Consider the following 14,041-nt stretch of genomic DNA (forward strand, 5'->3'; position numbering starts at 1 on the left):
AAACGTCAGATTTTTTCCTAAATGAAGATTTTACTGTATGTTTAACTTCTGCCCAGCAGGGGGCGCAGCTAAACATCATTTATAAACTTTCTCAGAACTTTATTAATGCCATGATGTTCATTTCTGTAGAAAGATTTCTACATATTTTTTTGTTACTGTATAAATACTTTGTTCTTTAAATAAAGCAACTAAAATGTTAAAAGCCTCTTTCATCTTTCTAACAGCAAAACATTGATCACCAAAACACAGGAAGTTGGTTTGTGTTTCTGTTTAGAATGAAATGATAAAACTTGTGATGTTGTACATGTTATTAGGATTCATCAGACGTGTTAAAGATGAATAAATGAGGGAAACTTTAGAGATAAAGACAGCAGCAAAAACAGGATAAACAATTTATTCAGAACAACAACAGATGACATCATAAACATGAAACTGTGCAGAAAACAAAACATTATGACATGAATTGCTGCAAACATTCAAATTATATTTGCAGACAGTAAGACATACTGTATGTCTCTAATGGATTCACTTTATTTTCATCAAATTTTACTTCAAGGGATTATTTATCTACTTTTTTATTACAGTCCATATTGAGCTACAAACTTCAAACATTCACTATAACTGATTATTTTACATTTAATAAATTAATGACATTCAAAATATAAATTTGGTTTCATTGAGGGAAAACAGTTTCACATTAATTCACTCAGAATAAGAATATAAACATTTATATTTAACGGTTTTCTTCATCACTGTGTGTCTTAATGGAGTCATAATGTTGTAATGAATGACATCATCCTTAAATATTAGATTATATTCAACTTTACATTTATTTACAAACATATTTAAAGTTAAATAAAATAAAAAGTCATGAGGAATGAAGTGTTGAAATTAGTTTTGAAATGTTTAAACATTAACACAAAGAAATGAAAGTTTTTATCATTTTCTTCAGTGGGGATGAAAATTATTGGAGTATTAAAATAAATTAGTTTCTGTAGAGAAACAGTTTGGGAGGAAATATTTTCATCTGGAAACATTCTTGATCATTTAAAAAATATTAGGACACTGATTGTGTTTTTTATATCATATTGTCATGTTTTCAGCCCTGCAGCTCCACCACTGGGCTGATTGCTAATTACCCTCACCTGCACGCTGCCGCTCCCTATTTAACCAGCTGCTCATCTGCAGCTCAGTGCGAGATCGTCTGTTGCTCTGGTCACAGCTTTCAAGCACTGTTCCTTGTTCCACGTTCCATGAAGTTTTCTGGTTTTTTGACTCTGCCTGTTCTTGACCACAGATTTTGCCCAGTCCTCCTGAAGAAGTCTGATCTCCTGTTGCCGAACCCAGCCTCCCTCTGAACCTGCCTCCAGCCTGCCGTTTATTGGATTTTCTGTACCTGATGCCCATCCGTGCATGACCTGGACTGATTCTACTTATGAGACTCTGGTTGGTTGTTTTTTGTTCCCCGAGCTCCCCTGGCAACTCCTTTGCCCATTCTCCCCAACCTTTGGACTCCCCTTTTCCAATCTACCTGTGAGCCCACACCCTCTAGAACCCCTTGTTCACATTTGTTCTTATAATAAAAGTTTGGTGTATTGGATACGTGTTTTGGCTCCGTTTTGGGTTCTGACTAACTCAATTATCGTTACAGTACGATCTCGCCAGCATGAACCCACAGCCAAATCCTGATTGGTGTTCTAAGGTGGAGGGAGCCATTTCAGGCCTTGAAAGAAATGTCCAGGAGCTGTTACAGGGACTTTCGTCCTTAACGGTGTCTCAAGGCCAAGCTACACCCTCAGTTACACGGCCACTTCCCCTTGCTGTTACCCCCCCGGTTAATGCCAACAATGAACCTAGGATTCCCCCACCTGAGCGTTTTGATGGGGATCCTGAACAGTGCAGGCCTTTTCTGACCCAGTGCTCTCTGGTTTTTGAACTCCAGCCCTCTGCCTTCCCTTCGGAACGGGCCAAGGTGGCCTACACAATCTCTCTACTGTCTGGTAAGGCTAAGCAGTGGGGAACTTCTGAGTGGGAGAATGATGCTGACAGCTGTGATTCATTTTTTGAGTTTTCTGATAGATGAAGAGGGTTTTTGATCCAATCCGTCCTGAGCGGGAGGCTGCCAGGAGACTGTTTTCTCTCAAGCAGGGCTCACGACCGGTTACAGATTACATAATCAGTTTCCATGCCCTGAAGTCCGGTTGCCTTTGGAATAATGAAGCCCTATTTGATGTTTTTTACCAGGGTCTGTCAGAGGAGATCAAGGATGAAATTGCTACCCGTGACCCCCCCAAGACCCTCGAGGCCTTAGAGAGGCTTGCCACACGAATTGATCAACGCCTTCGTGAACGTAAGAGGGAGAGGTCTTCATCTAATTATCAAAGACGGGTTCCATCAGTCCAGGTCAGTCCTTGCAGCTTAGCACAAGCCTCCATGCCCCCCCCTGCTACCACTGAGGAGCCCATGCAGTTGGGTAGGACCAAGCTCTCTGCTGAGGAGAAGGAGAGAAGATTTAGAAATCACCTGTGTTTCTACTGTGGAGGGAAGGGCCATCAAGCCACTAACTGTCCGTTAAAAGGACAGGCTCAGTAAAGCTTGGGGGGTCTTTGCTGAGCCCTATTCTCAAATCACAGAACCCCTCCCACAATCAGTGCACAATCAAGTTTCCTGATTCCCCTGAAAGGACTGAAGTTCCTGTTTTTATTGATTCCGGGGCTGATGCCGATTTTTTTTTTTTAGATGTCAGCCTAGCTCTTAAGCTCACACTGGAGTTGGAACTTCTTGAGAAACCACGTGAGATTTTTGCTATTGATGGTCATCTCATTGATCAAATAACTCACTGCACTAAGCCTGTATCTGTGCTGATTTCAGGAAACCACCATGACAGGATCACGTTTCTGCTGACCAAGTCTCCAGAGATTCCAGTAATTCTGGGACGTCCTTGGCTCATCAAACACAGTCCAGTCATCAATTGGCTAACTGGTGAGATTCAGTCCTGGGGTCCATCTTGTTCCACTTCATGTTTAAGGGAAGCCCCTATTATGACTGCTCCCTGTGAAGTCCACCATGATTACCCTGATTTGTCTCGGGTCCCTGAAGTATATCATGACTTGTGTGAGGCGTTTAACAAATCTAAGGCCACTGCTCTGCCCCCCCACAGAGAGTATGACTGTGCCATTGACCTGCGTCCTGGAACCACCCCACCTAAGGGCAGATTGTATCCCATTTCTGGCCCTGAAAGAAAGGCTATGGAGGAATACATTTCTGATTCTCTAAAGGCTGGACTAATCAGAAAGTCTTCTTCCCCTGCAGGTGCTGGATTCTTTTTTTGTGGGCAAGAAGGATGGGTCTCTTAGACCATGCATTGATTATCGAGGCCTCAACGAGATCACGGTCAAGAACAGGTACCCTCTGCCCCTCATGACCTCTGCTTTTGAGCTCCTTCATGGAAGCACTATTTTCTCTAAACTGGACTTGCGTAATGCCTACCATCTGGTCCGAATAAGAGAGGGAGATGAATGGAAGACGGCCTTCAACACCCCTTCAGGGCATTATGAATACCTGGTCATGCCCTTTGGCCTAACCAACGCCCCAGCTGTTTTTCAGGCATTGGTAAATGATGTACTAAGAGACATGCTAAACAGATTCGTTTTTGTATACCTTGATGACATCTTAATTTTTTCAAAGGATTTACCTACCCATATCAAGCATGTGCGTGAGGTTCTTCTCAGGCTTCTCCAAAACAAGCTATTTGTTAAAGCAGAGAAGTGTGCATTTCATCAGTCATCTGTATCCTTTCTGGGTTTTGTCATTGCTCCTGGCAGGATCTGCATGGATCCTTCTAAGGTGGCAGCAGTCTTGGAATGGCCTGACCCATCTTGTAAGAAGGAGCTCCAACGCTTTCTAGGGTTTGCCAACTTTTATCGCCGTTTCATCAAGGGTTACAGTTTGGTGGCTGCCCCTCTTCACCGACTCACTTCAACCAAGACTCAGTTCAAGTGGTCATCAGAGGCCCAACGGGCTTTTGGTAAGCTGAAACGTCTTTTCACCTCAGCTCCCATTCTGCGTTTTCCCGATCCATCTAACCCTTTTGTGGTGGAGGTTGACGCCTCAGACACTGGCATTGGCGCTGTGCTGTCTCAACGGTTTGCAGATGATGCCAGGCTACATCCTTGTGCCTTTTTCTCCCGCCGGCTCTCTGCCTCTGAGAGGAACTATGATGTGGGAGACAGAGAACTGTTGGCTATCAATCTAGCATTGGAGGAATGGAGGCACTGGTTGGAGGGGTCCACACATCCTTTTACTGTGTGGACAGACCATAAGAACCTGGAATACCTCAAGTCAGCTAAGAGACTGAACGCACGCCAAGCCAGGTGGGCACTATTTTTTAGCAGGTTTGACTTCACCCTGGCCTATCGTCCTGGCAGCAAGAATGTCAAACCTGATGCCCTTTCAAGACTCCATCAGCTTCCTGTCTGTTCTCCCGACTCTAGTAACTATGACTACATCCTTCCCTCCAAGACCAGGTTGGCCCTAACCAGAATTGAAACCTTACTCAGAAGGAGTCATCAGAAACAACCACCACCAGCTCAATGTCCTAAGGATCTTCTGTTTGTTCCTGAAGAAATGGTGTCTAAGGTCCTTCAGTTCTGTCACTGCTCTAAACTTTTTTGTCACCCAGGAATGACTAAGACTCTGGCAGTGGTCCAGTCAGGATTCTGGTGGCCCACACTGAGAAAGGATACACGAGAGTTTGTGTCAGCATGTGCCACCTGTTCCAGAGTAAAGCCATCCAGACGTGCCCCTGCTGGTCTACTGAGGCCTCTGCCGATCCCTCATCGCCCATGGTCCCACATCTCTATGGACTTTGTCACTGGCCTACCTCCGTCTCAAGGTAACACCGTACTGCTCACTGTGGTTGACAGATTCTCCAAGATGACCCACCTGGTTCCTCTACACAAGTTGCCTTCAGCTCGTGATCTCGCTGAGGTGATGGCCCGAGAAGTATTCAGACTTCATTGCATTCCCCGCAACATTGTGTCCGATAGAGGTCCGCAATTCATTTCCCGTTTTTGGCGTGAGTTCTGCACCCTTCTCGACATTGATGTCAGTCTCTCCTCAGGGTTTCATCCTCAGACAGATGGCCAGACAGAATGAATCAGGAGGTTGAATCCAAGTTGCGTATGCTTTGCTTGGATGCTCCTAGTCGCTGGTCCCAGAACTTACCTTGGGTAGAGTACGCCATCAACGGGTTACCATCAAGTGCCACAGGACTGTCCCCATTTCATGTTGTTTATGGCTTTCAGCCACCCATTCTCTCTGTTCAGGAACGGGCCACCCTGGTTCCTGCGGCCCATTTATCAGCACGCCGTTGTCTCAGGGTGTGGAGAAAGGCCAGAGCCACTCTCTGCAAGACCTCTGCTGTCTATGCCCGTAATGCCAATCGCCACAGATCCAAAGCCCCAAGATACCTGGTGGGTCAGAAGGTGTGGTTATCCACAAAGGATCTGCCCATCAAGGTAGAGAATCGTAAGTTGGCACCCCATTTTGTGGGCCCATTTCCTGTTGCCAAGATTATCAACCCAGTGGCTGTGCGTCTCAAACTGCCTTCTTCACTGCGTGTACACCCCACCTTTCATGTCTCCAAGATCAAACCTGTGTTGTCGTCCAGATTTTTCCCTCCATCCAGACCCCCACCACCCGCCCGGCTTATTCATGGGGCCCCTGCCTTTACAGTGAGACGCTTGCTTCGGTCCCGACGTTGGGGCCGTGGCATCCAATACCTTGTGGACTGGAAGGGCTATGGTCCTGAGGAGAGGTCCTGGATACCTTCTCGCCTGGTCCTGGATAAGGGCCTCATCCGTGATTTCCATCGCCGGCATCCAGACCAACCCAGAGGGGCGTCAAGAGCCGCCCCTTGAGGGGGAGGTGATGTCATGTTTTCAGCCCTGCAGCTCCACCACTGGGCTGATTGCTAATTACCCTCACCTGCACGCTGCCGCTCCCTATTTAACCAGCTGCTCATCTGCAGCTCAGTGCGAGATCGTCTGTTGCTCTGGTCACAGCTTTCAAGCACTGTTCCTTGTTCCACGTTCCATGAAGTTTTCTGGTTTTTTGACTCTGCCTGTTCTTGACCACAGATTTTGCCCAGTCCTCCTGAAGAAGTCTGATCTCCTGTTGCCGAACCCAGCCTCCCTCTGAACCTGCCTCCAGCCTGCCGTTTATTGGATTTTCTGTACCTGATGCCCATCCGTGCATGACCTGGACTGATTCTACTAATGAGACTCTGGTTGGTTGTTTTTTTGTCCCTGTTTGTTCCCCGAGCTCCCCTGGCAACTCCTTTGCCCATTCTCCCCAACCTTTGGACTCCCCATTTCCAATCTACCTGTGAGCCCACACCCTCTAGAACCCCTTGTTCACATTTGTTCTTATAATAAAAGTTTGGTGTATTGGATACGTGTTTTGGCTCCGTTTTGGGTTCTGACTAACTCAATTATCGTTACACATATAAAGAAATTTGGAAATGTAAAATAAATTGTATCAATACTGAACACATAACTGAATAAAATACAATTTATAAAAGTGCAAAACAATTTCTCACATTATAATATCAAACACAAACCAAGTTTTTACACTGTAAAATATTGACTATTTATCCTTCAGATTCAACTATTTATTTTTTATTCAATGGATTGTAACTCAGAATTATTCAGATATTTTTGTAGCTCATATTTTAAATAATCTAAAGTTAAAGCTGTTTGTAAACATAAATACTCAGGAACAATTTTACTTGACATTTTTGACTGGAGTTAATAAATCAGTCGATCCAGTTGATATGATTATTGGTGCATGTTAAGGTCTGTTTGATTATTGAATTATTAAAATAATCAACTAAAATCATTTTTAAATTGGGTCTCCAGATTTTACAGACTGCAGCTGTTTGTGTTTGTCTGTTTTCTAAAACTCAGAGGAAACCTGAGGTCCGTTGGGCTCAACAGCAGAACAACATGAAGTCAGAACCTTCATTTCTCTGCTTCCTGAACAAATCATTCCATGAACAATCATTTCACGTTTTATTGAACTTTTCCTGATCAGTTAAAAATGTTTGCTGTGAGATAATATTTATATTTTATCAGACAGGAAACTCTTGGTTCACTTTCTGACATCAGGATTTGTTTTCAAATGAAAATAAAATCATATTTACGTCACATTCATTTTCCTTCTTGTTCTGAATTATAGCAGCCCTGAAATGAGAGTTTAGAGGAAACCATCAGTACAAAGCAACATGTCGTCATTCAGAAGTTGTTACTGACGGATTTTTACCTTTTCTTCTTTTATAGCAGAAACACAGCAGAGAAGAAAACGTCACTATCATAAAAATGATTCCAATCACCAACCAAATTATCCAGGATGATTTACCTGAAAAGAAAAAAACTGATCAGAATTAAACTCTGTCTGGATGTTTTAAAGTTTCCTCAGTATTTATGTATATTTAATGTTTTCTTTGTCTCCTCACCGTCTCTCTTCACAGTGATCTGGGTTACCATGGTTTCGTCTTCATGGCTGGTCTCACAGCTGTAGTTTCCCTCCAGATCAGGATCTACTTCCTGCAGCCTGAGGTCTCCGTGCTCTGAAACATCCTTCACATGTTTCCTCCAGCTCTCTGACACGGACCGGTTCCTTCCCGTCTGATTCAGGAACGTCTGATGGTCGAATCTCCAAACTACAGTCGTCACTGAACCGTTCAGCCCCAAGCAGGGAAGTGATGTTTCATCTGTCGTCACGGTAACGGATGCTGAAAACCAGAGATGGGTATTAACTGGTTACCTTTTCCTGACTAAGTCTCAATATCTTGGTCAGCTAATTTGAACTTACACTTCAGTAAAAATATGTTGAAGTATCTCGACTCTTAGTTCAGGATGACGTTTGTCTAAACTGTCCAGCTCAGCTGATAATAAATAAAAAAAAAACTGAAAAATGATCCCAGATTTTGTAACTCAAACTTTTGTCTTCTCCAGTGAAAAAGAAAGAAATTACCAACATGAAGCAGAGGAGCAGGAACATATTCCTTGAATCAAATACTCACATAGTTTCCTGAAAGTTGTTCTCCTCTGGTTCCTCCTGGTTCTGATGGTGCAGCTGTAGGTCCGATCAGAACCATCTGGAACCGTCAGAGAGCTGCTGATGTTGTAAAGTTGATCTTCAGTTTCCTGGATCCTGGTACTTTCATGCAGAGTCGTGTTGGATGGAGGCTCAGTGGACCAGGTGAGTTCAGGTGGAGGGTAGATCCCCTCTGAGCTGCAGGTGATCCTGTTTCCATCCTGATGGATCCTGATGTCAGAGACTGGAGCTGTGGGAAGATAATTGGAGAAGTTAAAGTATAAACCTCCAAGTTTTTATTTTATGTTCGTCAGTAGCTCATACCATCCACACTCAGTCTGATTATTGAATCTTTATATTCTTTAACGGTGGTGATCAAGCAGTTGTATCTTCCCTGATCCTGAACTTTGACTTCTCTCAGCAGCAGGGAGGCGTTTCCTCTGGAGATCTGATCCTGAAACAGAGACGTTCTGCCTCTGAAGTTCTGGTCCTGGAGATCCAGCTGGTCCTGGTTGTCATAATAAGAATGAACTCTCTGCACTGAGGATTCCAGTCGAATCCAGTGGAGGACGGGTTCACCGTAGCTCTGGAAGCTGCAGGGTAAGATGCAGCTCTGCTTGACGACACAGGAAACCTCTACATCTGTAAGTAGATCTGCACAGAAACAGATCCAGGGTCAGATCAGAGGAATGGATGATTTCAGATGCTTGTACAGCCTTACAGTGAACCACATTAATTAAATGTAACATTTCACTGAGATTCTAAAACGGTCTTAGTTTTTTTTTCTGTTCTCACACCAGTTTAAAACTTTCACATGTTGCTCTTCAACCGTCCTGTTTGAAGCTCCGCCGTCACAGAAACCTGTTCAAACTCATCAACTCCCTGCAACATTTTGTTTCCAAGCTGATTTGGAGACAAAATGTCTGTTTATGTGACGTTCTGGCTCCATGACTTTTTATGATGTGTTAAACTGAATGTAATGTGATCTTAACTGCAGCAGAGGGTTTTATTTGCACACATGCAGTGAAAATGAACAGCTGAATATAAAATCCTCAGAAACTCCTACAGAGAGCAGAGTTGTATTTCAGGAACGTCCATTATTCAGCAGTTATTGTTAATTATTTGTTTCTGCAGATCTATTGTGATCGTTTCCCTCTATAAACCATTTACTAGTTTATAGAGTGAGTGTTAATGCACCTTTAATTCTCTTCATTAGAAGTTTAACCTGAAATTATGAAAGTGATTTATGATTTCCTGGATGAAACTTTTGGCTGCCTACAAACATGTCAGCACATTTTCCTCACTTTTCATCTCCTTGTTTCAAATAAAATAAATACTGTCTTATATTCTCTGGCCTGTTAGAGCTTGGTGAAGTGAAATATTATTATCCAATTCTGCAGTGAATATTTCACAAAGCAGAACCAAAAGAAAATCTAATTAATACTGAATATAAATGAACAACACCACATCTTTTCTGCCTTCATGGTTCAGTGAATCTATCAGTCCTACTTGAAAATGTTATTTTCTAAAAAGTAGCTGAAGACCAGACATTTGGCTGAACTTAATTATTTTATCAATGTGTAACATAGTTAAAATGGTTCAGGTTAAATCCTGCTAAAATGCACCATCTGCTGGTAAAACTGGGTATTGCATTCACCTTAGAAAGAGCGGGGTATTATGGGTAACCCTCAGAGCCACGAGGATCACTGTCGAACCTGTGTTATGCTAGAGACTGACTTTACCTCGATGCCCATGTGTGAAACGCAGATCCTGCCACTCATTTCCACACTAAGAGAAGCCACCAGATCCACATAGACCACAAATCCTTAAATACATTTGTGAAATGCCTCTAAACAAGAGCAACATCAATTCAATCATAAAATCCACCTACAAGTTGATCCTAATATGAGTTGCTTTTTCAGAAAAACTAAATAAAATCACATTCTTGTTTATTTTATATTTATTTTATTGAGTGAATCCAACCAGCAGGCAGACCAGATCTGGTGAGCTGATATAACTGAACTGTTCACAGAAAACTGGTGAACTTTGACTTCAGACAAGAAAAAAAGAAGAAAAACTAAGACTGCATACAGACAGCAGTTTAACTTTGGACAAAACCAAATGTATTAATGTTGGTTTTATGTTCAGAAACCAATTCAGAGCGCAGGCTGCAGAGCGACGCAGAGCTGCTGCTATAAAGTGGCACCAAGCTGCTGCTCTGATTCTGTAAATCTGTTCTGTTTTCATGATATGAGGTTTAAATTTACAGCATAAAAAAAACAATAAAACTGTTTCAACATCTCATCCTGTCAAACTATTTAAAAAAGTACTAATAAAAAAAGAATAAAACAGAGAAAAAGAGAAAAAAAACAACATTACAAAAACTCACCTATTTTCCAGAAACTCATGAAAACCAGCAAACTCAGAAACCTCATTGTTTTTATCATCATGTTATCGGACTGAGCAGCAGCCTGAGGAGAACTGAACCAACATTTTCAAGAAAACTAAGGTAAAATGAAAAGCAAGACGTGTTGGAGCAAATCCTCAGGAATGAAATATTTCCTCATCGATGCACAGAGCAGATTAGAGCTGCACTCTGTAGGATCAACATGAATCAACATGAATCACTGCAACAAGTTCAAACCTGAAGGAAAACCAGCTTTGGTTGTGATATTAGCTGAACTTTTCCAACTGGAGTGTAACTTTTGTAAAAATTATTGTGTTTGTTCATTTGTTCATATTTGTTAAAAGTGTCTCTATGTTGTGACAGAATGAAACCAGGCATCGATTATTTTAGAGCAACCAGGCAGAGAAACAAACATTTACATTTCAGTTTCTTCCAAATGTTCTGTAGTTTTACATCACAGGGACCAAATGAGGATAAAAAACTATTTATTGTACTATTATTATATTATACTGTGTAGATGTTTGTTAGAGGCTGAGGGAACAGGAGGGAACTGGTTTGGACCTCACAGGCTCCCGTCCTGCTCTGCATGTTTACACATCGTCTCCCTGGAAATTAAACATTTTTATCTGTCAGACATATTGAGGAACCATCAATAAATCTAAACTCATCAATAATAAACACACAAACACATTTAACTTCAGATGATCATTTCATCATTTCATTTCAAAGCAACTTGTTTTATTTCACTGAGATCAGTTTCAATCACAACTGAGGAAAAGTAAAATATTTGACATAAATGTTGACAATAACTACTGCAACATTTTTACATCTAGAAAGTTTTTGTTACTTTGAGAAAAACAAAAATAAAATATGAAACATGAGAAAAAAAAACATGGTTTTTGTTTGTCAATCCAATAACTATATTAACTCAAAACTTTACTGTTTTGTCAATAACTAGAACAAAAAACTAAATTTTATATTAATATTGTTTTGAAAAATAGAAATCAAACTTCCCAAAATAAACCAGTTTACCACAAACAATTAGAAACTTAAAGCTGAAGTAACAGAATAAAACATCTCGTCTTGTTGCTGCAATAAATGAATAGAAAAAAAGGTAAAAGTAGCAAATTTTAATTTAACAAACCAGATTTTATCAGATATTTCCTTTAGTTTAACTGTTTAATAGTTTTAGACCCTGAAATATATGTAGCCCAGTGATAAACTGAGGCTATGGTAGTTCCTATTTGTTAAGGTTAATTTTACATAGTTCAAAATAAGATACAAGTATATTAAAAGTAAATTACTGTTTACTCAAACATACATTGGTGAACAACTAAGTGTTTAGTATTCTTCTTTCTGAAAGAAATACATTGGTATTTTCCTTCACCTTAATAGTTGAATAATATAAAGGTCACTATTGAGTAATTATCTTATTTGATGATTAAAACTATTGTTTGTTAGTGAGCTATTGTGTAAATATTGTAACTGAAAGAAGCAGTGTGACGTAAGCTGCACTGCGCATTCTCTGATCTCACCATTTTCATTGGCAGTGGGGACAGTTTGTCCGGTGCGGGATGGGGATTGGTGGAGAGGAGGAGGAGGCGGAGCAGAAGAGAGAGGTAATGGTGGAGAACGGAGGCGGACGAGGAGAGAGAAAAACAATAACAAAAGAGGAATAAATAAGAAAGAAAAAAGACAGACAAAATGAGAGACAAAGAGACAGAGCGCACGGAAGTCGGGAGAAGTTGAAGGAGTTCAGTTGGCGCTGGAGGACGAGCCAAGAGGGACGGAGCAAGTGGTTGCGACGGACTTGGACTAAGCTAAGTGGGCTAACGCTTTAGCGCCACGTCCCTCGGCAGCCGTTGAGCCGCTGCGGAGTTGAGAGGAGGGAGGCATTTCAGCGTTTCCTATGTTTTCCCCGAATTGCACCGCTCTCAAATTGTTTCTTTCCTTCGTCCTCCCTCTGGGATTTCAATGTCTACTCCTCATTGGTCACAGGCCTGCAACGTTGGGTTTTCCCGGGTTTTTTCCCATTTCTCCACCACCATTTGGAGGTCGTGAGTAGAACTGACTGTTCAGGACGATATACTAGCTTGGACATTGCTTGTGAACATTAAGGGTTTAGTGGGCCTGCCTTATGTGCTGCCTTATGTGAAAAGTATATGTGGTTTTCTGTTTTTTTTTTGTTTTGTTTTCCTAAATCTTAAAAGTGTTTACAGCTTACAGTTCAATTGGTGATTAACAGTGAGGTTTCCCTGTCACCATAGTTAATAAAGTGAAGCTGAGTAATTTTGCCTGAATTTCTATTTCTCTGGGTCATATTTGTTACAAACCAGGTCAGTGGTATTACCTACATAAAGGTGTACCTTATTGATGTCGAACCCAAGCACCCACCATTTTAGTTTTTCTCATAGAGTGGTTTAAGGTGCTACATAAAGTGGTGGCCCGTACGGGGATATGTAAAAATAAATAAATAAATAAAATAAAATAAAATATTTCTAGTCTGACCCAGAGAAACGAAAAAAAAAAAAAAAAAAACTAGTTTAAACTTGCTCAGTTTGCTTAACCTAACCTAACTAAGCACTAATCCTACAGAGAACTATAGTAAAGGTCATGGGGATGGCTCAGTTGAGGCACTGGTGTAAGGGCGAAGGTATTGACCCAGAGTATGCCATATTGGTTAAGGATGTCCCAGAAGAGGTAGAGGTGAATGCCATTGAAGAAACTCTGCAGTCAATTAAAGCACTTGGTCGGGTGAAAGTGAGAGGCAGGATGTATGATCCGCAGACTCAACGTTTAACTGTGCTGTGTGAGTGTAGGCAGAAAGTCAATGCAAAAGCCTGTCCATTGGATGTCTTGCCAGAGGGCTCAGATGAGCCATGGAGAATCTTTGGACCTTCTGAAGAGGAAAATGAACCACAGAACTCTGGAAATGGATGTAACCCATTTGTTGACTCGGGTCAAGATTCCCCATTTAGAACATCCACCCCTGAAGCCATTATAAGAGCAGTAGGTGAAGTCCTTCAAATGACAAATCCTCGTTCAAGCAGTGAGGGTAGCCCTTACCGACGTCTACGCACTTTCTCTGGAGTGCAACCCACTCCTCCAGGGGAGGAGACATTGGAGAACTGGATTGAACAAGCCAGGCTTATGATAGAAGAGTCTGATCGACCTGAGAGAGAAATGAAAATGAGAGTTATGGAAAGTGTGAAGGGTCCAGCTCTGGAAATATTGCAGGCCGTTCGGTTCAACAACCATGATGCGACAGCTATGGAGTACCTCGAAATATTGGAGAGCACGTTTGGCACGCCTGAAACTGGAGAAGACCTGTACTTCACATTCAGACAGCTATATCAACAACCCAATGAGAAACTCTCTGAATTTCTGAGGCGAATGGAGCGAGTTCTCAATAAAGTTGTTAAAAAGGGGGGCCTGCAGTCAGCTACCGCCAACCAAGCACGTATTGACCAGCTCATTAAAGGTGGCACTCGATCAGATCTAATGATGTTAAATCTTCGACTGAGAGAACGCCGG

At 41.8% G+C, this 14,041-nt stretch overlaps 1 protein-coding gene across 1 annotated transcript in view; it reads right to left on the reverse strand.

Moving 5' to 3' along the window:
• LOC122824651 overlaps window positions 1-14,041 on the reverse strand; it is a 42,090-nt gene that overhangs the window by 17,499 nt on the left and 10,550 nt on the right. The window contains exons 8-10 of the mRNA XM_044105512.1: window positions 13,578-13,679; window positions 8,425-8,754; window positions 8,087-8,350 (exon numbers count right to left, since the gene is read on the reverse strand). Of these exons, the coding sequence (XP_043961447.1) occupies window positions 8,087-8,350; window positions 8,425-8,754; window positions 13,578-13,679 (696 nt within the window). The remainder of the gene's footprint in view (window positions 1-8,086; window positions 8,351-8,424; window positions 8,755-13,577; window positions 13,680-14,041) is intronic.

Source organism: Gambusia affinis, linkage group LG21 (genome assembly GCF_019740435.1).
Source record: "Gambusia affinis linkage group LG21, SWU_Gaff_1.0, whole genome shotgun sequence".
NCBI classification, from domain to species: Eukaryota; Metazoa; Chordata; class Actinopteri; order Cyprinodontiformes; family Poeciliidae; genus Gambusia; species Gambusia affinis.